The 21,717-nt window shown below is 43.3% G+C and overlaps 1 protein-coding gene across 1 annotated transcript in view; it reads right to left on the bottom strand.

Annotated features, from left to right (window-relative positions):
* Positions 1–1,062: 1,062 nt before the first annotated feature.
* The window catches only part of C1H3orf70 (chromosome 1 C3orf70 homolog), a 121,826-nt gene continuing 101,171 nt past the window's right edge, over positions 1,063–21,717 (bottom strand). The window contains 2 exon segments of the mRNA XM_005903385.2: positions 1,063–7,421; positions 7,424–7,573. Of these exon segments, the coding sequence (XP_005903447.2) occupies positions 7,018–7,421; positions 7,424–7,573 (554 nt within the window). The 3' untranslated portion in view covers positions 1,063–7,017.

Here is a 21,717-nt window from a genome sequence, read left to right as displayed (position 1 = left end):
AGGTAGGTGAGGGCTGGTGCTCACCACAGGAAGGAGCTGGGATCCAAGGCCCCACTTCAGTGAGGCTGGGAGAGAAAGAAGGTAGAAGCCACTAACACCTAAAGTGCTACGATTCGAGGCCAGTTCCCAAGAGGGTTCTTAGATCCAGGGTGGGCCACTCCTGAGCCTGGGTCTCAGCCAGATCCAGGCCAAGGTCAAGCCAGGCTGGGCAGAAAGCTAGAGCAGTGATGCCCAGAGGGCTGGGCTGTGGTTCCTGGATGCCCCTGCCTAGAGCCAGGGCTGGGAAGGGGTGGGGAAGGCTAGGTGTGAGGAGGAGAGAGGCAGGTAAGGGAGAGCAGCAGGAGAGGGCAGGCGTGACTGCAGGGGCTTAACCAGTGAGGGCTAACACCAGCTGGATTTGGATGTTTGGACCAAGCTCTGGACCTGCTACCTACCTGCAGATTAGGAGCGACTCACCTGCCTTTACTGTCAGCTTGGCTCCTGGATGCTTCAGCCATGAACTCATGAAGTTATCCTGTCCCACCTGGCACACACAGTTGCTGGGTTTGGCAGGTAAGATGGTGTCTGTGGAAATGCCCTGCTAAATTCCCCTTCAGAGGCTGTGTGGCTTCGAGGATCCACACCGCTGCACTTTCTGCCATCATCCTGCAGTGATGGTCCAGACCTTCCGGGCATGAATCCTCTGGGAAGCACGCACACTGGGTGATGGCTCGTCGTCGAGAGAGGACTGAAATGTCCCACCAGAGACCTGATCTGCCGTCTCCAAGACCACACGCACAGTTTCGGGCTGGGAACTGAGGACGACAATGAGAAACAAATCCCCTCTCCAACCCACTGGTTCAAAACCCTTCCAGTCATGGGTGGAGGCCTGGACTGGCGTCAGTCCCTGGGGAGGCCAGTGGTTCCAGGACACACAGTCCGCAGCCCAGCCTTCAGCAGCCCCTCCCCCAGGCAGGGGAGCAGGTGGGAAGCTGCCCAGACTCGCGGGATCCCCACTCCCTCCCACAAACCCCCAGCAACATCAGGCTCCACCTGCCCTGACTGTCCTGGGACTCAGTATCTTCCAGCTCACAGGGTTTGTTTCTGAGTGTGTAAGTAATTATCAATTCACTCTTTGAAAACTAGGAAAATTCCAAAAAGCAAACAGAAAAACACCATGAATATGCAGGCATGTACTCTTATCTGCCTGGTTTCTGAAGAATTCTGACTTCTAATTGTTTCTCCTTGACCCTCATCCCAGCAGGCCTGAGTCCTAAGGTCCCATCTTACCCCTTCATTCAGCACAGAATCAGAGTGGCACTCCAAGGGTTAAAGGCATTACCAGTTCCCAGTGATTGAAATGTAATGAGGACGAGATGCTAAATTAAAGTTTATTGCAGAATAAAAGTGTGTGTAGTCAGCATCTGTAAGATGCTACAATGAGACGCTTTCTAAAACTTGGCAATACAATTACGTAGTTAAATCAGTAGAATGCACACACAGTTGATGAGATTAGCTGTCTACAGAAGTCATTCTAAAAGATAAGTTATCTTTTGTGAAGGCAGGAAGAGCTAGCCTAGATTCGTGATTAAACACAGAAGCAGCAATGGCCAAATCCAAGCACTGAGATGTCTACAGAAAGATGGCGTATGTGCGCGCGCAGCCGCTTGTGTGTGCAGTACCCGCGCCCTGGGGGGTGGGGGTGGGGCTCCACGTGGAGCACAGAACAGTGGGAGGGAGGGAGAAGCCTGGCAGCATCTGGATGAGGAAGGGGAAGGTGTCCACTGGGTCAGGGACAGAAAGGACACCCTGTGCCCTGCTGCTCGCCCACTGTCTGCCTCCTGGCTCAGCCCCCAAGGTCCTCAGAGCGGGAAGGCCTACAGGAGGAAGCAAAAGGCCCAGCACACGGGCTCCACGGCCAAGGTGACTGGGTTCACATCCAAGTCCCACTTACTTGCAGGCTGCACCACTTTGGGCAAATGTTTACTTCCTGAGGCCTTTTCCTGGTGTGACAGGAAGATGCTGCACCCTCTCCTGGAGGGCTGCTGTGGGGATAACTCAGGAAGCAGGAAGGCAGCTGCATCATTATTACTATGAACAGTGGTATTACTTTTATTACTGATGAACAAATTTATTTAGCACTCCCCATGAGGTTGGTTATTCAGTAAAAGCCAACCCCAAAGCTGCTCTGCTCTTGGTATGAATAAAAAAATCAAGCTCTTGGACCTGCCACGCTGAGCCTTGGTGACCAAAGTGACCGGGCCCCAAGGCTCAGCAGGGCAGCGGCCACCCTGGCTGCCAGCCTGCAGTCAGAGCCGTCTTACGTGGAACATGTGAGCTGAATACACAGAGTGCCGCTCTGTGTGAAATAAATCCTATTTGGGAGGGAACGTAATTTTTATTATAAACCTAATGCAGTCAACAAAACAGTTATTTAAAGGGTTCTGGGAGTTACCACTAGTGCTGAGCATTGAGTGTATAATGTACATAATAATAATCTGCAATAAGTTTCTGTAAAATTTAAATGGAATAATGATGTAAATGACTTATTTCCTAGTACAAAGTAAGCACTGATATAAATGCTTTCACACTTTCCAAATGAGGTTGTTTTTCATTTAGCTCACATTGTGTTACTATTTAATCAGACAGAACTTCTCCAAAGGTGGGGGTGGGGTGGGGAGGAAGGATATTCCAAAATTCAAAATAGCATATTTGTGCTGGTAAAAAAGGAAAAAATCACGTTTATTTTACAAGGTCGTATTCTCCTAAAGTATTATACAGAGAGGAAAGTTGAGCTGTTTGTAGGAAAACAAGGTAAATTAGAGAACAATCAACATTGTGCTTAAAACTTGAAAATAGACAGGTTTTAAAAATCACACAGTAAGTGAACATTACAAGGTACGAACAGCCTTAGAAGTACATATGAACACCGTGATATGGAAGCTCAGCATTAAAACCGCTAGTGATGATTTGCTTTTAGACTTGTCCAGCCTATGAAGAGGGCACTTCAATCTGAACAGAAAGAACTCAAAGCACGCCAGAGACGGGGCCCTTTCCCAGCACAGCCAATTCTCAATTACCCGTGATAATGAAAGGGAGCAGTGACACAAATTTTCTAAAGGTTAATTATTCCAAAGTTAGTTCTGAGTGCCCTTGTACTCGTGTTTGAATGTGAGAAACACGGACATCCCTGGGACTGACGGCACTGACCGAGAGCACAGAACGCCCACTGCTCGCTCTCCCCTCCTCAAGGGGAAGAGACGAAAGCCGGAAACAACTGGCCTTCTCACTGCACTGACACCTCCTCTGGAGTGGGAGGTAGGGGAAGAAACCAAGAAAGCTTTGGTTTCCTCATGTAAAAATCCAAAACGTGTCAACAAAATTTTGCAAATAAGATGGAATAATAAGTGTTGACAGTATAAATATTTTTTTCTAATTGTGCTTTTTTTCCCCCTTGCCTAAAAGTATTTATACCACCAAAAGTATCTGGGTATTTTGACAGCTTTCTAAATTACCTGGTTGCATCCTACTGCCTAAGTAGAGATATTTGCATAAAAGGAGGTTATGATCAAAGGAACTACTATGATGGCTCAAACAGGCCAGGAAACAGAGATTAAGAAATAAAACCACCACTCTCAAGATAAAATCAAATCCTAGATCAAATCCAAAAAGGTACTTCAGGAAAACAACTTCATGGTTTTGTTCTGGTTCTGCTGATTTTATTTTTACTGTATTACCTTGAACTACAGGTCGTCCCCTTCCAGGAATGCGGCAGTTTTTCTACAGAGGTTTTTCTCAGATTTGCATTTCAAATCTTGAATATACCTAGATTTTTTATTGTAAAGTTTCCATTGTTAATGTACCAAATAGTTATAACCACTAAAAGCATTTTAATTGCTTTGTTATTTCTCAGAAAAGTCATGAACACATGTGAAACTCGAAAATGCTAAAAGAAATCTTGGTTAGATCAGAAAGCTAAACTCCACACAGTACTTATTTCGTATCTTCTACCTAACAGCTTTTACACCAACTTTCAAAAAGTGGGAATGGTGTCAGTTTTTGACAAAAGCCTGAGAAAGCAGTTTTTCCATTCACACAGCCCACCTCTTTGCCCCAGGTGAGCAAAGGTCCAAATGATAAAGCTTTCATATCTCTCAATGTACAAGTATTAATCAAAAGCCTATTTAACATAACTGTGTTCAATGTCTATAATACACACTGCAGTCTAAACATTTTCTAAAGTGCCTATAAATATGCTTATACAAATGAGTAATGTAGTATCAGGATTACAGAGAAATTCTTTCATATAATATAGAACAGAATAGGCCTAGAATTGAAGTTGAAACTACATATTTTTATACCCTTATCAGTTGTTTTGGAATCCAAGCATAAAGAATTCTGGTTCAATCATATATGATTTCAGACAATTATTAATATTAACAGTGATAGGACAAAAAAAATTCTTGCTTGTGCTTATTTAGAAAAGGCTATTTTGAGATCCAGGAGCATTTTATATTTAGAATCCAATGGGATGTCTCCAATTCTATAAAATTGATAGTAGTAAGTGAATCTTAGTGAGATTTTAATTATAAAGAGTTTGTGCAAGTATTTAAAGTGATTATCAACTAGTGTTAAATCTAAAAATTCCATTAAAATCCTGGCTAATCTGAATGGCAGTTCAGGAGTTTTAAAAAACAGGAACCTAGGCAAAAGTCATAGATATAAATATGAACAGCCCAACCCTGGCACAGCCAGCCTGAAGCGTGGCCCTGAGCCCATGGATTTCCATGGCTTTAGAGACCTGGTGGTTGACCCCAACTATCACCACATGAACAGATGGAGGAGAGAACTAATAGGAACAGTGCAAACAGAGCCTCATATTCCTGTCCAGGGATGAAATGAGCTCACCCACGGCTAGTTGCAGACAGGACCCTGATTGCAGGCGGCCAGTCAGTCCCAGTGGTGCTAAGAGCCCAGAGCAGGGCTCATCAGCCCTTTGTCCCTAAGCCTTTCTCCCCACACCCGCCTCTGTCGCCCTCTCCTGGGCCCCGCTGGCCCTGGAGCTCTGGACACCATCTTCTCGGGTTGATGTGTTGACTCTTTATGTTTCATTAAGTGGGAACTTGATGCTGGCTGCATTCTCACCTGTTAGCACACAAAGTGTTAAGTAACACTGCTTCCAAAGGAATACGCACACTCTGCTTTCTAAACCCTTCAGGATGTTTAGGGCACCTGAACCTAACGAAATGTTCTAGCCAGTCACATGGACTGCACATATAACTAGGAAAGCAGGTTCCGCCTGGAGAGATCTGTGCAGGATGCCAAGTGGAGGCTTCAGGAAAGGACACACAGGCCCCTTCTTGTTTCTTAAAATACGAACTAACGAGACACAGAAGAGTCGCGTCGTGATGCTGACAGGGCACAAGATGACGCCACGAGAGCACGCTCATGGAGAGTCAGGGTACAGGAAGTGACTGTCTGTCCCCAGCTTGGATAGTTTAGTTTCATGCGGCCTATTTCAAATTTCCTGGATTCTTAACTGTGCCTCACAGACAGTACATTTGGAGAAGTTACACAAGAACACCTGTTATAAATGGAGATTAGGAGCAAAATTCTGAAGAGAGCTAAATAAGAAAGAATCAGTCACTATTTTATGTGTGTAGGAAAAGAGAACATTTACAATAGCCCATGAATATTACTGTAGTAAAGGGAATGAATATTACACAAAATATTTTCTCCTGACTTAGCAGTGAACTATTTCAACTGTTTTTGCATTGGCATAAAAAATCCATGCATCATACTGAATTCTAATCCATTTCTCACCTAAGCCATTCTAATGCTTCATACAACCAAATGAAGCAGAGTTAATCAAACCTATTAGATTCATTCCTAATCCCTAAAGGACTGCTGTCTTTAGCATTTCCATGCTAACTAAAACTATTATTGATTTTTTTCCCTTAAGACATGAGATGTGGCTGCCTCCTAAATATAATACCTATATAACTTCCTAAAAGTCTCCCGCAGATTTGAACAATTTTAAAAAGCAGGGAGTTGGTGATGGACAGGGAGGCCTGGCGTGCTGCGATTCATGGGGTCGCAAAGAGTCGGACACGACTGAGCGACTGAACTGAACTGAACTGAAAAAGCAGGGAAATGTTGGGGAAGCCACCCCTGAGGCCAGCTCAAATGCTACTCCTTCTCCAGCCAGCCCAAGCCAAGTGCATCTCTGCCTCCCCCGGCTTCCCAGGGCACTCTAGGTCCCCTCACCTGCATGGATTACCTCCCCTAGTAGACTATGGTCCCTTCCTGCTGGGAGTCAGGCCTTATTCATTTCCGTATCCACATAGCACCCTGGAGGGGGTTAGGCATTCAACCTAAGCTGGACTGAGCATGAGACAGATGATGTCATCTCTTCTGGAGCGAGGTCTAGCCCAGCCCCAGGTCATGAAGGGCTGGTTGTGCAGACACTGCTTTAACTGGGGGCTGAGCTGGCCTCCAGGAAGCTGTGGCAACACTGGCCCAGAGCCAGTGCAGATAGCAGAGAGATGAGGAAAGGCCAGAATGGCATGCACCAGAGCACACCCTGGACTGGTCACGTGAACCGATTTTCCACCAGGACTAGCAGGGCAGCGGTGCTCATCAGCACGCCAAAAGGACTGCCAGAGAGCTGTTCTGCGAAGAACTGGCTATTTATAGAACAGTGTCTCCTTCACTCTGGGTATCTCCTCAACCTGATCCATGACGCTCTGTGATCATCGCTTCATTGCTTTCAAAGTTCCCAGTGAAATTAAGGCTGGGTCACAATTCATGACACCAGATGCTACATAGGAAGGAAGTGAAGATACAAAAGAAAACCATTTATAACAAAAGAATGTCTTAGTTATAAGACAAATTTAAAAGTGAAGCTAATCAGCAGACCACTGAACTGCTACGGTTGTTACAGAGGGGTAGAAAACACTGACTGCACTGGAAAAAGGGTCCATCGGACAGAAGTACAAAAGCTCAGCATGGAGCAGAGCAGTGGCTTCCCGCCGGGCCTCACACGGTGGTTTCTATTGTTTCAATCACTTCCAGGTCAGACTGCGAGGGGGAAAGAAGGGTGCACTCATCTGGCTCCCAGCTGCTCTCTGGACTGTAATCTTCCTCTGAACTCAGTTCTGCTCCTTCTTCTGTGTCCTCGTCACACGATTCCACATAGTGAGCCCCGATCGCGTTGATCCCAGAGTCCTCGGAACTTGAGGGAGAAGAGCAGTGATCTATTTTTGGTGTATTGCTCTCTTTTGAAATAAAGGCATCGTGTGCAGAGACCTCCTCAGGGCTCATTTTGTGGGAATGTGGCGCCGGCTGCTTCTGCACATAACACATCTTCCCATTAATACATTTAACCTGATAGTTGTCAATAAAGAGGTCTGAGATCATACAGTACCTTGGCGAGTCAGGGGCAGAGGGGGCTGGAAAACAGACGCGAATTTCAGGAAGTGTTCAGTGAGGGAGACCGAAATCTGAATGGTGTTCGCAGGCTCCCGAGGCTTCGCAGGAATCTCAGTGCTGGGCAGCTGTTCCACAGGGGTCATCGGCTGATACACGTACTTGCCTGTGGGGGGACACAGAAAAGCAACTGAAATCTAAGAGCACTACACCTGTAGGCTAAGGGAGCCATAACGGTTTCTCTCGGAGGACTCGGAATGTTTTTAAAAATATTTCAAAACCATCTCCAAAGAAACTAAAAATAGAATCAACATGGTTATAATCAATCAAAAATCCAGCATGGTACATAAACATCATGGTGTTTTCATCTAAAAACTCAACACGCTTTAGAAATCTTAATTTTATATTTGAGTCTTTTTAATGCCTCTGGAGTAGCTGGGTGGATGCTATCATCCTTATTTTCAGGCATCTTGAAATGATTTTCCCATCATACCAGAATAAAGAACATTTACAATATAATGTGGTAAAAACACACTGTAAAATTGTATTGTTGCTATTATTCAGTCATGTTCAACTCTTTGTAACCCCATGAACTGCAGCATGCCAGGCTTCCCTGTCCTTAATCACCTCCTGGAGTTTGCTCAAACTCATGTCCATTGAGTCGGTGGTGCCATCCAACCATCTCATCCTCTGTCATCCCCTTTTCCTGCCTTCAATCCTTCCCAGCATCAGGGTCTTTTCTAGTAAGTCAGCTCTTTGCATCAGGTGGCCAAAGTACTGGAGTTTCAGCTTCAGCATCAGTCTTATTTTATGGTGTAAAATAGTATAATACACCATAAAATAATAAGTCCATTTTATCTTTAGTGATTAGATGCTAATATAGAAACTTAAACGGGCTTCCCCAGTGGCTCACCAGGGAAGAATCCACCTGCCAATGCAGGAGACTCCAGTTCGATCCCTGGATTGGGAAGACAGATGCCCTGGAGAAGGAAACGGCAACCCACTCCATTATTCTTGCATGGGAAATCTCAAAGACAGAGGAGCCTGGTGGGCTTCAGTCCAAGGGGTCATAAAAAGTTAAACAGAACTTAGCAAGTAAGCAACAGTAGATATTTAAAATTTATTAGCAGGATTAGGGAAGACTTTCATTCTTCAGGTTTCTAAATGTAAATCAGAACACATACACACACATATTGCCTATAGGATTGTCCTGGTCACCCTCAGTGGCTGGGGTAAGGTGCAGTGTATGAAATGATCTCTTTTAAAACCCAAAGCTCATCAGTGACCTAAACAGGAGATATTCTCCCTAATGCCAGCTTCACAGGCACAACCTCAGCCAAGCAGAAGTAAAGGCACAGGCAGATGCAGAGAGTGGCCTGCAGAAAATCAAGAAGCTTAGCCCCAAAGCTTCCCTCTGCTCTGAACCCTCAAGTGTCTCTCACAGAATTTATGTGGAAGTGAAACCTAACTGGATCTGTTCCTACTGTCTCTTTCCTCATTTTCTTCACTCAACAGTTAACAAAGCCATCTCTGTATAAAGTGTTAAGAAAATAGAGATGACAATTACCTGTAAGCCTAACCAAAACGATCACATGGATGACAGCTTTGTTTAACTTAATGAAACTATGAGCCATGCGGTGTAGGGCCACCCAAAACAGACGGGTCACGGTGGAGAGTTCTGACAAAACGTGGCCCAGTGGAGAACGGCAAACCACTTCAGCATTCTTGCCTTGAGAACCCCTGAACAGTCTGAAAAGACAAAATGATATGACACTGAAAGATGAACCCCCCCAGACCAGCTGGTGTCCAGTATGCTACTGGAGAAGAGTGGAGAAACAGCTCCAGAAGGAATGAAGAGGCTGAGCCAAAGAAGAAACAATGACCGGTCTTGGATGTGTTCGGCGGTGAAAATAAAGTCTGAGGCTGCGAAGAACAATACTGCACTGAAATCTGGAATGTTAGGTCCATAAATCAAGTAAATTGGAAGAAGTCAAAGAGGAGATGGCAACAGTGAACACTGACACTCGAGGAATCAGTGAACTAAAATGGGCAGCAATGGGAGAATTTAATTCAGATGACCATTGTATCTACTCCCCTGGAGAAGGAAATGGTAACCCACTCCAATATGCTTGCCTGGAAAATCCCATGAACAGAGGAGCCTGGTGGGTTACAGTCTAGGGGGTCGAAAAAGAATCAGACACAACTTAGAGACTAAACAATTTTATCTACTACTGGGCAAGAGTCACTTAGAAGAAATGGAGCAGCCCTCATAATTAAAAGAGAGTCTGAAATGCAGTATTTTGGTGCCATCTCAAAAATGACAGAATGATCTAAGTCTCCAAGGCAAACCATTCAATATTACAGTAATCCTAGTCTGTGCCCTGAACACTAATGCTGAACAAGCTTAAGTTGAACATTTCTATGAAGTCCTACAAGACTTTCTAGAACTATCACCAAAAAAGATGTCAAACTCATCATAGGGAACTGGAACGCAAATCTAGGAAGTGAAGAGACACCTGGAGTAAACGCAAGTTTGGCCTTGCAGTACAAAGTGAAGCAGGGCGAAGACTGAGCTTTGCCAAGAGACTGCACTGGTCTTAGCAAACACCCTCTTCCCACAACACAAGAGACAGACTCTACATATAGACATCACCAGATGGTCATACTGAAATCAGATGGATATTCTTTGCAGCTGAAGGTGGAGAAGCTGTATACAGTCAGTAAAAACAAAACCTGGAGCTGACTGTGGCTCAGATCATGAACTCCTTATTGCAAAATTCAGACAAGTTGAAGAAATTAGGGAAAACCACTAGGCCATTCAGGTATAGCCAGTCCCTCCCATCAGCAAGCTTCCACAAGCTTCTTATCCTTATCCATCACAGGGCAGATGGATTTTTAAATTACACGCAGATTACATCATGCGAAATGCCACACTGGATGAAGCACAAGATGGAATCAAGACTGCCAGGAGAAATATCAATAACCTCAGATACGCAGATGACACCACCCTAATGGCAGAAAGCGAAGAGGAACTAAAGAGCCTCTTGATGAAAGTAAAAGAGAAGAGTGAAAAAGCTGGCTTAAACTCAACATTCAAAAAACTAAGATCACGGCATTTGGTCCCATCACATCATGGTAAATATGGGGAAACAATGTAAACAGTGACAGATTTTTATTTTCTTGGGCTCCAAAATCACTGCAGATAGTGACTGTAGTCATACAATTAAAAGACACTTGCTCCTTGGAAGAAAAGCTATGACCAACCTAGATAACATATTAAAAAGCAGAGACATTACTTTTCCTGACAAAGGTCTGTCTAGTCAAAGCTATGGTTTTTCAAGAAGTATAGATGGGAGAGTTGGATCATAAAGAAAGTTGAGTGCCAAAGAACTGATGCTTTTGAACTGTGGTATTGGAGAAGACTCTTGAGGGTCCCTTAGACTGCAAGATCAAACCACTCAATCCTAAAGGAAATTAGTCCTGAATATTCACTGGAAGGACTGATGCTGAAGCTGAAGCTCCAATACTTTGGCCACCTGATGCAAAGAACTGACTTATTAGAAAAGACCCAGATGGTGGGAAAGAGTGAAGGCAGGAGAGAAGGGGATGACGGAGGATGAGATGGTTGGATGGCATCACCGACTCGATGCACATGAGTTTGAGCAAGCTCTGGGAGTTGGTGATAGACTGGGAAGCCTGGCGTGCTGCAGTCCATGAGGTAGAAAAGAGTCAGAAAGGACTGAATGAATGAACTAACTGATTAAGGTATGACCTAAATCTAATCCCTTATGATTATACAGTGGAAGTGACAAATAGATTCAAGGGATCAGATCTGATACAGTGCCTGAAGAACTATGGACGGAAGTTTGTAACACTGTAGAGGAGGTGGTGATCAAAACCATCCCAAAGAAAAAGAAATGTAAACAGGCAAAATGGTTGTCTAAGGAGGCCTTATAAATAACTGAGAAAAGAAGAGAAGCTAAAGGCAAAAGGAGAAAAGGAAAGATATATCCATCAGAATGCAGAGTTCCAAAGAATAGCAAGGAAGAGATAAGAAAGCCTTCCTAAGTGAACAATGCAAAGAAATAGAGGAAAACAACAGAATGGAAAAGACTAGAGATCTCTTCAAGAAACTCAGAGGTACCAAGGGAACATTTCATGCAAACTTGGGCACAATAAAGGACAGAAATGGTATTGAACTAACAGAAGCAGAAGAGATTAAGAGGTGGTAAGAACACACAGAAAAACTGTACAAAAAAGATCTTAATGACCCAGATAATCACAATGGCATGGTCAATCACCTAGAGCCAGAGTGTGAAATCAAGTGGGCCTTAGGAAGCATTACAACAAACAAAGCTAGTGGAGGTGATAGAATTCCAGTTGAGCTATTTCAAATCCTAAAAGATGATGCTGTGAAAGTGCTGCATTCAATATGCCAGCAAACTGGGAAATTCAGCAGTGTCCACAGGACTGGAAAAGGTCAATTTTAATTCCAATCTCAAGAAAGGGCAATGCCAAAGAATGTTCAAATTACTGCACAACTGCACTCATTTCACATGCTAGCAAGATAATGGCTCAAAATTTTTCAAGCTAGGCTTCAACAGTACATGAACCAAGCACTTCCAGATATACAAGCTAGATTTAGAAGAGGCAGAAGAACCAGAGATCAAATTGCCAACATCCATTGGATCGTAGGAAAGGAAAGAGAATTCTAGAAAAACATCTACTTCTGCTCCAATGACTACACTAAAGTCTTGGTCTGTGTGGATCACAACAAACTGTGGACAATTCTTAAAGAGATGGGAATCCTAGACCACTTCACCTGTCTCCTGAGAAACCTGTATGTAGGTCAAGAGTAACAGTTAGAACTGGACATGGAACAATGGACTGGGTCAAAATTGGTAAAGGAGTTTGTCGAGGCTGTATATTGTCACCCTGCTTATATAACTTATATGCAAAGTACATCATGTGAAATGCCAGGCAGGATGAAGCTCAAGCTGGAATCAAAAGACTGCCAGGAGAAATATCAACAATCTCCAATATGCACATGACACCACCCTAATGGCAGAAAGAAAAGAGGAACTACAGAGCCTCTTGATGAAGTTGAAATAGGAGAGTGAAAAATCCGACTTAAAACTCAACATGCAAAAGACTAAGATCATGGCATCCTGTCCCATCACTTCACAGAAAACAGATGGGGAAAAATGGAAACAGTAGCAGATTTTCTTTTCTTGGGCTCCAAAATCACTGTGGACGGCGACTGTAGCCATGAAGGTAAAGATGCTTGCTCCTGGAAGAAAAACTATGACAAACCTAGAGAGTGTATTAAAAAACTGAGACATCACTTTGCCAACAAATGTCTGTATAGTCCAAGTTATGGTTTTTCCAGTAGTCATGTAAGGGTGTTAAGACTGGACCAGAAAGAAGGCTTATCACCAAAGAATCGATGCTTTCTAACTATGGTGTTGGAGAAGACTCAGGAGTCCCTTGCGTAGCAAGGAGATCATATCAGCGAATCCTAAAGAAATCAACCCTGAATATTCATTGGAAGGACTGATGCTGAAGCTGAAGCTCCAATACTTTGGCCACCTGATGTGAAGAGCCAATTCACTGGAAAAGACCATGGGCAGGTCTTTTTTTTTTCACTTTTTTCCCCAGTGAATTCACTGGGAAAGATTGAGGGCAGGAGAGGAAGAGGGCAACAGAGGATGAGATGATTGGATGGCATCACTGACTCAATGGACATGAGTTTGAGCAAACTCCAGGAGATACTGAAGGACAGGGAAGCCTGGCGTGCTGCAGTCCACTGGGTCGCAGAGTCACACAATGACTGAGCGACTGAACAACAACAAAATATAATATGATTTAAAAATATAAATCTGGAAGAAAAAAGTACTAAAAGTCCTAGAGACTAAAGCCACAAATGTGGGCACCACCCTGGGCTTATTCCTAGTGTAACTGATTCATCAGTCAGTCCATGTGATATCTTCCATGCATACTCATGACTGTTTTTTAACCTTCGTGATGTCGCTATTTTGGACCAGATAACCCTTTGCGGAGGGGCTGCCCCTGGCACTGTAGGATGCTTGGCAGCATCCTTGGCCTCTACCCACTAGACGCCAATAGAACCTCCTCCCTGGGCTGACACCAAAAATGTCTCCAGTTGTTGTCACATGCTCCTGGAGGCAAAATAACCCTTGTTTAGAACTGCTGGTTTATGACCTTCTCATGAGCATCTCTTTGTAGGCAAATCAATCACTGTGCTCTGCTCCCATCTGTTTTAGTTCTCCATCAAATTGAAAGTTCTAGAATAGGGATCACATTTATAAGGAAAACTACCTTAGATTCCTGAAGAGAAACTTTAGATCAGGCATGTAAACAGCAAACTGTGCCAGAGACAGTATGATATCACTCATGTATTAAGATCAATCAAGCCTGCCTGTATTTTTTACCTCTGTTTCTTGGCTCCTGTATACAAAAGTAGGCTTAGATGCCACAACTTCTTTGTAATTACATTATTCTAAAAATACACTGGGTTTCCTTCTGGAGTAAGGGAACTTCTCTGGATATCCAGCGCTCTCACTGCCTAGGGTCTGAGTTTAGTCCCTGGTCAGGGAACTAGATCCTGCATGCTGCACAGTGCAGCCAAGAAACAAAAACAAAAAAAAATTAATTTGGGGATAAAACTGTTAAACCTTTGGGGTCCCAGGTCTGCTTCCAAGCCTGGATATATTTCACACAAATCCTACGGTTACCAAAAATACAAGCAAAAAGAACCATCATGCTTGCTTGGGAAGCTGTTTTAAATATATCAGGAATCTTCAATACTGTTATCTGTAAAGGAGGGCATTACTCCTGGTCAGGCAAAGTTCAAGTCAGGCAAGATCTAACAGTTTGTTATGGCAGGACCTCTGGCTCTAAGCAGAGAGAGCAAAAAGGCAGACCTTCAAGCCTCACCTCTGATCCACCAGCCCCAGGACTAGAGAAAGATGAGGTTGGGTGGGCGACAGAGAAGGAACTGGGAGAATGTAAGGGCCTACTGTCCACAGAGTGGTGAACTCAACACCTGAAATGGTTGGTTACTGAGTTCAGGAGGCTGCGGATGGCAGATGCTCAAGAAATGCTTGTTGCAGATGCTGATTGAACACATTCTGGCCCAAGTAACCTCTGAGTTAGTCAACCACTTGTTACGACATAAGAGGATCTTAAGATCCTGAGGGACCAGGGCTCTGCCTCATCCAAAGGTGGAGGGCGTCCTGCAGCCTGACCCATCTGCCCAGCCTCTGCCCAGCCTGACCCATCTGCCCAGCCTGACCCATCTGCCCAGCCTCTCCTACTCTCACTCACCCTCCTTGCTGCCTCCACCCATTAACCCTCCTCTGTGTTTCTTCATAATTTGCTTTTATTTTTCCTCGGTTCTTCTACCTGTTACTCTCTCTAATCCTCTCTCCTCCAAAGTACCATTTTTCTGTCTTGAAGTGTAGTAAGAGAAATGCAGCCTGGAGAGAAAGGTGTATGCTGCATTCCAGATAACATTTTCTTCTACAAGTTACACCTACTAAATGTGCTTATTCAGAGCTTGAATGACAGCCTGTTATCCGGTGATGTAGGGGTACAATGCAAAAACGCGGGCAGAGAAGGGGTTTCTGGCCACTTAGCCAGGAAACTCAATAACCACTGTATTCTCTGAACAACAATCTTAATGAAAGGTTTACTGTGTTATTTAAAGAAAAAAATGGATACAAACTATTAAAACTTAAATCCCTAAAAGGAAAGATACTCAAAGACAACAGGGCTTGGAGAAGAGAAAAGGAGAGAGAGAGAGAGAAAAGAATCTAGATACCACAGTGACCCAATATTCCACCTCTGGGAACACACCCAGAAGAACTGAAAACAGAGTCTGGAAGAGACATCTGCACCATACTCCTGGCAGTGTTATTTGCAATAACCAAAAAGGTGGAAGCCACCTGAGGGTCCACCGATTGATGGATGGTCCATCCACCGATGGACGGCTGGATAAACAAGATATACAATGTGATGCTCTTCAGCCTCAGAGAGTAAGGAAAACCACACCATAATGTGGATGAACCCTGAGGACACCATGTTACGTGAAACAGGCCAGTGACAAAAATACAAACACTTTATGATTCCAGTTATATGAGTCACCTTCAGTTCAGTTCAGTCGCTCAGTCATGTCCGACTCTTTGTAACCCCATGAATCGCAGAATGCCAGGCCTCCCTGTCCATCACCAACTCCTGGAGTTCACTCAGACTCACGTCCATCAAGTCAGTGATGCCATCCAGCCATCTCATCTTCTGTCATCCCCTTTTCCTCCTGCCCCCAATCCCTCCCAGCATCAGAGTCTTTTTCCAATGAGTCACCTCTTCGCGTGAGGTGGCCAAAGTACTGGAGTTTCAGCTTTAGCATCATTCCTTCCAAAGAACACCCAGGACTGATCTCCTTTAGAATGAACTGGTTGGATCTCCTTGCAGTCCAAGGGACTCTCAAGAATTTTCTCCAACACCACAGTTCAAAAGCATCAATTCTTCAGCGCTCAGCCTTCTTCACAGTCCAACTCTCACATCCATACATGACCACTGGAAAAACCATAGCCTTGATTAGACGAACCTTTGTTGGCAAAGTAATGTCTCTGCTTTTGAATATGCTATCTAGGTTGGTCATAACTTTCCTTCCAAGGAGTAAGTGTCTTTTAATTTCATGGCTGCAGTCACCATCTGCAGTGATTTTGGAGCCCCCCAAAATAAAGGCTGACACTTTCCAATATTTCCCCATCTATTTCCTATGAAGTGATGGGACCGGATGCCATGATCTTCATTTTCTGAATGTTGAGCTTTAAGCCAACTTTTCACTCTCCACTTTCACTTTCATCAAGAGGCTTTTGAGTTCCTCTTCACTTTCTGCCATAACGGTGGTGTCATCTGCATATCTGAGGTTATTGATATTTCTCCCGGCAATCTTGATTCCAGCTTGTGTTTCTTCCAGTCCAGTGTTTCTCATGATGTACTCTGCACCTAAGTTAAATAAGCAGGGTGACAATATACAGCCTTGATGTACTCCTTTTCCTATTTGGAACCAGTCCGTTGTTCCATGTCCAGTTCTGTTTCTTCCTGACCTGCATACAGATTTCTCAAGAGGCAGGTCAGGTGGTCTGGTATTCCCATCTCTTTCAGAATTTTCCACAGTTTATTGTGATCCACACAGTCAAAGGCTTTGGCATAGTCAATAAAGCAGAAATAGATGTTTTTCTGGAACTCTCTTGCTTTTTCCATGACCCAGTGGATGTTGGCAATTTGATCTCTGGTTCCTCTGCCTTTTTTAAAACCAGCTTGAACATCTGGAAGTTCGCGGTTCACGTATTGCTGAAGCCTGGTTTGGAGAATTTTGAGCATTACTTTACTAGCGTGTGAGATGAGTGCAATTGTGCAGTAGTTTGAGCATTCTTTGGCATTGCCTTTGGGACTGGAATGAAAACTGACCTTTTCCAGTCCTGTGGCCACTGCTGAGTTTTCCAAATTTGCTGGCATATTGAGTGCAGCACTTTCACAGCATCATCTTTCAGGATTTGAAATAGCTCAACTGGAATTCCATCACCTCCACTAGCTTTGTTCGTAGTGATGCTTTCTAAGGCCCACTTGACTTCACATTCCAGGATGTCTGGCTCTAGGTGAGTGACCACACCACTGTGATTATCTTGGTCGTGAAGATCTTTTTTGTACAGTTCTTCTGTGTATTCTTGCCACCTCTTCTTAATATCTTCTGCTTCTGTTAGGTCCATACCATTTCTGTCCTTTATCGAGCCCAAATTGCATTAAATGTTCCCTTGATATCTCTAATTTTCTTGAAGAGATCTCTATGCTTTCCCATTCTGTTGTTTTCCTCTATATCTTTGCAGTGATCGCTGAGGAAGGCTTTCTTATCTCTTCTTGCTATTCTTTGGAACTCTGCATTCAGAGTCACCTAGAATAGTCAAATTCACAGAGAAAGGAAGTGGAACGGTCTTTTCCAGGGGCTTAGGGGTAAGAAGGTGTGGGGAGTTGTTGTTTCAGAGGGATAGTTTTGGTTCCAGTTCTGCAGCATAAAAAGAATTCTGGAGATGGATGTTGGCAATGCTTGCACAACACTATGAATGTACTTAATACTGCTGTACTGTATACTAAAAAATGGTTATGATGGCAAACATTATGTGCCTTTTAGTATAATTTAAAATAATAATCAGTATGATTTACTCTATTAGCAGACTGAGGATAAAAATCTGTATGATGAAGAATATGAAGAATTCTTACAACTCAAAACCAGGAAAAATAACCCAATTTTTTAAAAGCAGGTTAGCTAGACAAGGGCAACAGGAGTGATCCTTGTGGTGATGGGAATGCTTGTACCTTGATTACACCACTGTCAGCATCTCAGTTATGATGCTACACCACTGTGTTACAACTACTGTTGCCACTGGGTAAAGGATACATGGGCGCTCTCTCTGTATTTTTCTTACAACTGCATGTGAATCTATAATTTTTTCAAGATAAAAAAGTATAATTGAAAACAATGAGGGAAAAACACCATCACTGAGGTGCCGCTGTGCCCTTTTCATCATGTAGGACTGTAGCAGGAGGGACGCTATGGACAGGTCTCATGACAGATGGTGTTAACTTGGAACACTTGTTTAAATGTGGTATTTGTCTAGGTTTCCCCACTGTAAAGTTAGTTCTTGTCTCTTTGTAGTGTTAAGTATCTTGTGAAGAGATATTTCAAGACTATTCAAATATCCTGCTTCTCATCATACCTCCATCTATGAATTTCAGCAGACATACATACATATGTGGGTGTGGTCCGCAACAGTCATACGGTGGTGGCTGCCAAACAGTGATTTTCTATTTCCATCATTTCTTCTATGTTTACTAATGAGAATTCTACCCTGGCAGGAGCTGCTCCTTCTCCCTCATTTATTTATTCAAATGTATTCAATTGAAATGTATTCAATTATTTACTCATAGAAGCATGGACTCACAGATATTTATTTTTTCTAGAGATTGTAATCCGTTACTACTATTACTTATTTTGTTGTTCAGACTATCCCAGACTTAGCTGTTACAAGCTCCTTTCAGTTAGCCCCTGTGTCATTTCAACATGCCCATATTTTCATGACAACTTCCTCATTTTGTGACATCCTAAGAAGTTACTGGCTTCCCCTGGCCCAGTCATGGAATCAGCCATTTCTCCAAAGAGCCCTAACTCCTTTCTTAAGAACTTACACATTCTTAAGCTTACTCTCAAAATACTCCTGTGAAGTAGAATCTTAGTTTGCCAAAGACTCATTCAGTCACTCACAAAATTCATCCATAGGAAAGTGAGGACTAAACCTCATTACACTATTTAACACTCATTTTTAAAAATAATATAAGAAGGGACTTCCTTGGTGGTCCAGTGGCTAAGACCGTGCTCTCCGGGCCCGGGTTCCATCCCTGGTCAGAGGGCTAGATCCCACATGCTCCACTGTTAGCACAAGATCTCACGTGCCTCACCAAAGATCAGAAGATCCCATGTGCTGCAACTAAGACCCAGCACAGGCAAATAAATAGTGTGTTTAAAAAATAATAAGAAATCAAATAATATAAGAATTAAAAATAAACTTCATAACCCAATTAATTTATCTGGGATCTTTTTCAAGGGAGCTGAAATCACATTCTCAATAATGAAACTAATCACAATAGGTTTCTGTGATCACTAAGTAAAAAATAAATTCTGAATATGTTCTTTTCAGGAAACCTGGTTCAAAGTCTTGGTTCATAATTTTTCTGCTTATTCTTCCCAATGGTGTTTAGCAATAGTATGTAGTACATACTGTTTCCACAATGACTCAACGAGACCCTAAAAAAGATTTATGTTTTCATCCTGGTGGAGCCGGGGGAGGACGAGTGGGAGGGGAGACTTAATTACTTTCTCAAACTCATGTAATAAGTCAGAGGTCAGTTCCAGGACCTAAGCCTTATGACATCCTGTGTTCTTTCTTCATGAGAATACTCATTTAAAAAAATTATTTTATTTATTTTAATTGGAGGATAATCAGTTTACAATATTGTGATGGTTTTTGCATACATCGACATGAATCAGCCATGGGTACACATGTGTCCCACCATCCTGAACGCAACTCCCTCCTCACCCCATCTGTCTGGGTTGTCCCAGGGCACCAGCTTTGGGTACCCTGCTTCATGCATCAAATTTGCACTGGTCATCTATTTTACACATGGTAATACAAACGTTTCAATGCTATTCTCTCATATACTCATTTTTAATTAATAAGATTTACTTAATGCTCATTAGTTTATACTGTCATTCTCCACGATTAACTTCAGCTAATACTCCAATTTGTAGCAGGGTAAATACATTTCCTTGAAGGCATTTCTTTTGGTTTTAGAGCACAAAGTGGGGTAAGGGATGTAAAAAATGATTTATATAGCCCCTTAAGCTGTTGTACGTACTTTGTTAAACTATTTTTTTAGGACCAGTTGCACATTTTGATTCTTTAAAAAAAAAAAAAAAGACCCTCTGGGGGCAATGAGAGTTTTGCTTTTATAGACAGTTTTATGACTGTTAAATGTGTGTCCCCTTGACACATGAAGAACACTGCTCTCAGGGAATGCAAAGTGATTTTAAAATTAGCCTAAGCAAAACATAATTAAAAAGGTAAATCTACTGAAAAAAATTGAGTGGCCTAAGGGAAATTGCATCCACAGTTTGGTTCTTTGATTTTATATAGTGAATCACAGAATGCTTAATTTAGTCCCAAGGGCAATCATTATATTGAAAGCAATATTAAATAATCTTATCCAGCTATTTCAGCCATGTGCATTATTTACTTAGTTATGTAGCATATCATAAGCTAAAAGCAAAAGAACCTAACATTTATTATAACCAATATTTTTTTGTGGCCTCACCCTCCTCCACCATGCTCCACTAGCAATCAATATACCAATATTTTTGTATATCAATCTATAAGAACAATAAAGTTCATATATAGCTCAATATATTGAAGTCCCCAATCAGAAATGTATGCAAGATCCTAGTTTCTTCATTTTTCAAATTGTGTAAGCTTCAGTGTGGTGGAACATATACTAATGTAAAGCAAAATCCTAGTGAGACAGAGCACCAGAGCATGGTTTATTTACTTATTTAACCAATTTACTGACTACCACCTTCCCTAGTGGCTCAGATGGTAAAGAATCTGCTTGCAATGCAGTGTGGGAGACCTGGGTTCAACCCCTGGGTTGAGAAGATCCCCTGGAAGAGGGAGTGGCAACCCACTCGAGTATTCTTGCAGGGAAACCTGGTGGCTACAGCCTATGGGGTCTCAGAGAGTTGGACAAAATGACTGAGCAACTTAACACTTTCACTTTGGGCTTCCCTGGTGGCTCAGACAGTAAAGCATCTGCCCGCAATGCGGGAGACCTAGGTTCGATCCCTGGGTCGGGAAGATCCCCTGGAGAAGGAAATGGCAACCCACTCCAGTACTCTTGCCTGGAAAATTCCATGGATGGAGGAACCTGGTGGGCTACAGTCCATGGGATGGCAAAGAGTCTGACACGACTGAGCAACTTATCACTTAAAATGTGCAGTCATGCTTTAAGTGGCTTCCAGTCAAAGTGCAGGGAGAAAATAAAACATAAAGTAAAAATAAGGGCTTCTCTCGTGGCTCAGATGATAAAGAATCTGCCTGCAATGCCAGAGACCCGGGTTCAATCCCTGAGTCAGGAAGAGCCCCTGGAGAAGGGAATGGCTACCCACTCCAGTATTCTTGCCTGGAAAATCCCACTGAGAGGAGCAGCCTGGCAGGTTACACCAGTTGAGTAAAGTTGTGAGGATGCAGGGCCTTCGCCATGCCGCGATATAGGATTCCAGACTTCACAGGGGGCTTGTACCTGGATGTTAAAGGACACGCACCTGTGGAGCAGCAAGTGGGACTGCTCCAGGCCATGTCCAGAGCCAGAACATGTAGCTGGCATGTGGGTTCACAGGGCCAACCAAGAGAGCAAAGGAGGATGAAGTCCGTGAGGAAGACAGAGGCTGGATGGGGCTTGGAATGCAAGGCCAAAGGGTTTGTGTTTTCCTGAGGAGACAAGTAATAACGACAAAAGAGGAATCAGAGAACTCAGTCGGGTAAAGATGTGCAGAGGGACTGGAAAGAGAAGAGAGGGGCGGTTAAAGGGAGGCTACTGTGGGTTTTCAAGCATGACATCTGACTGAAGTCACCTGGATCAGAACAGGAAGGAACCCAGGAGACATTCCTAAAAGGT

The sequence above is a fragment of the Bos mutus genome, chromosome 1, assembly GCF_027580195.1.
Source record: "Bos mutus isolate GX-2022 chromosome 1, NWIPB_WYAK_1.1, whole genome shotgun sequence".
NCBI lineage: Eukaryota > Metazoa > Chordata > Mammalia > Artiodactyla > Bovidae > Bos > Bos mutus.
Note: the sequence above shows the minus strand (reverse complement) of the source record. Positions and strands in the feature narration are given on the sequence as shown.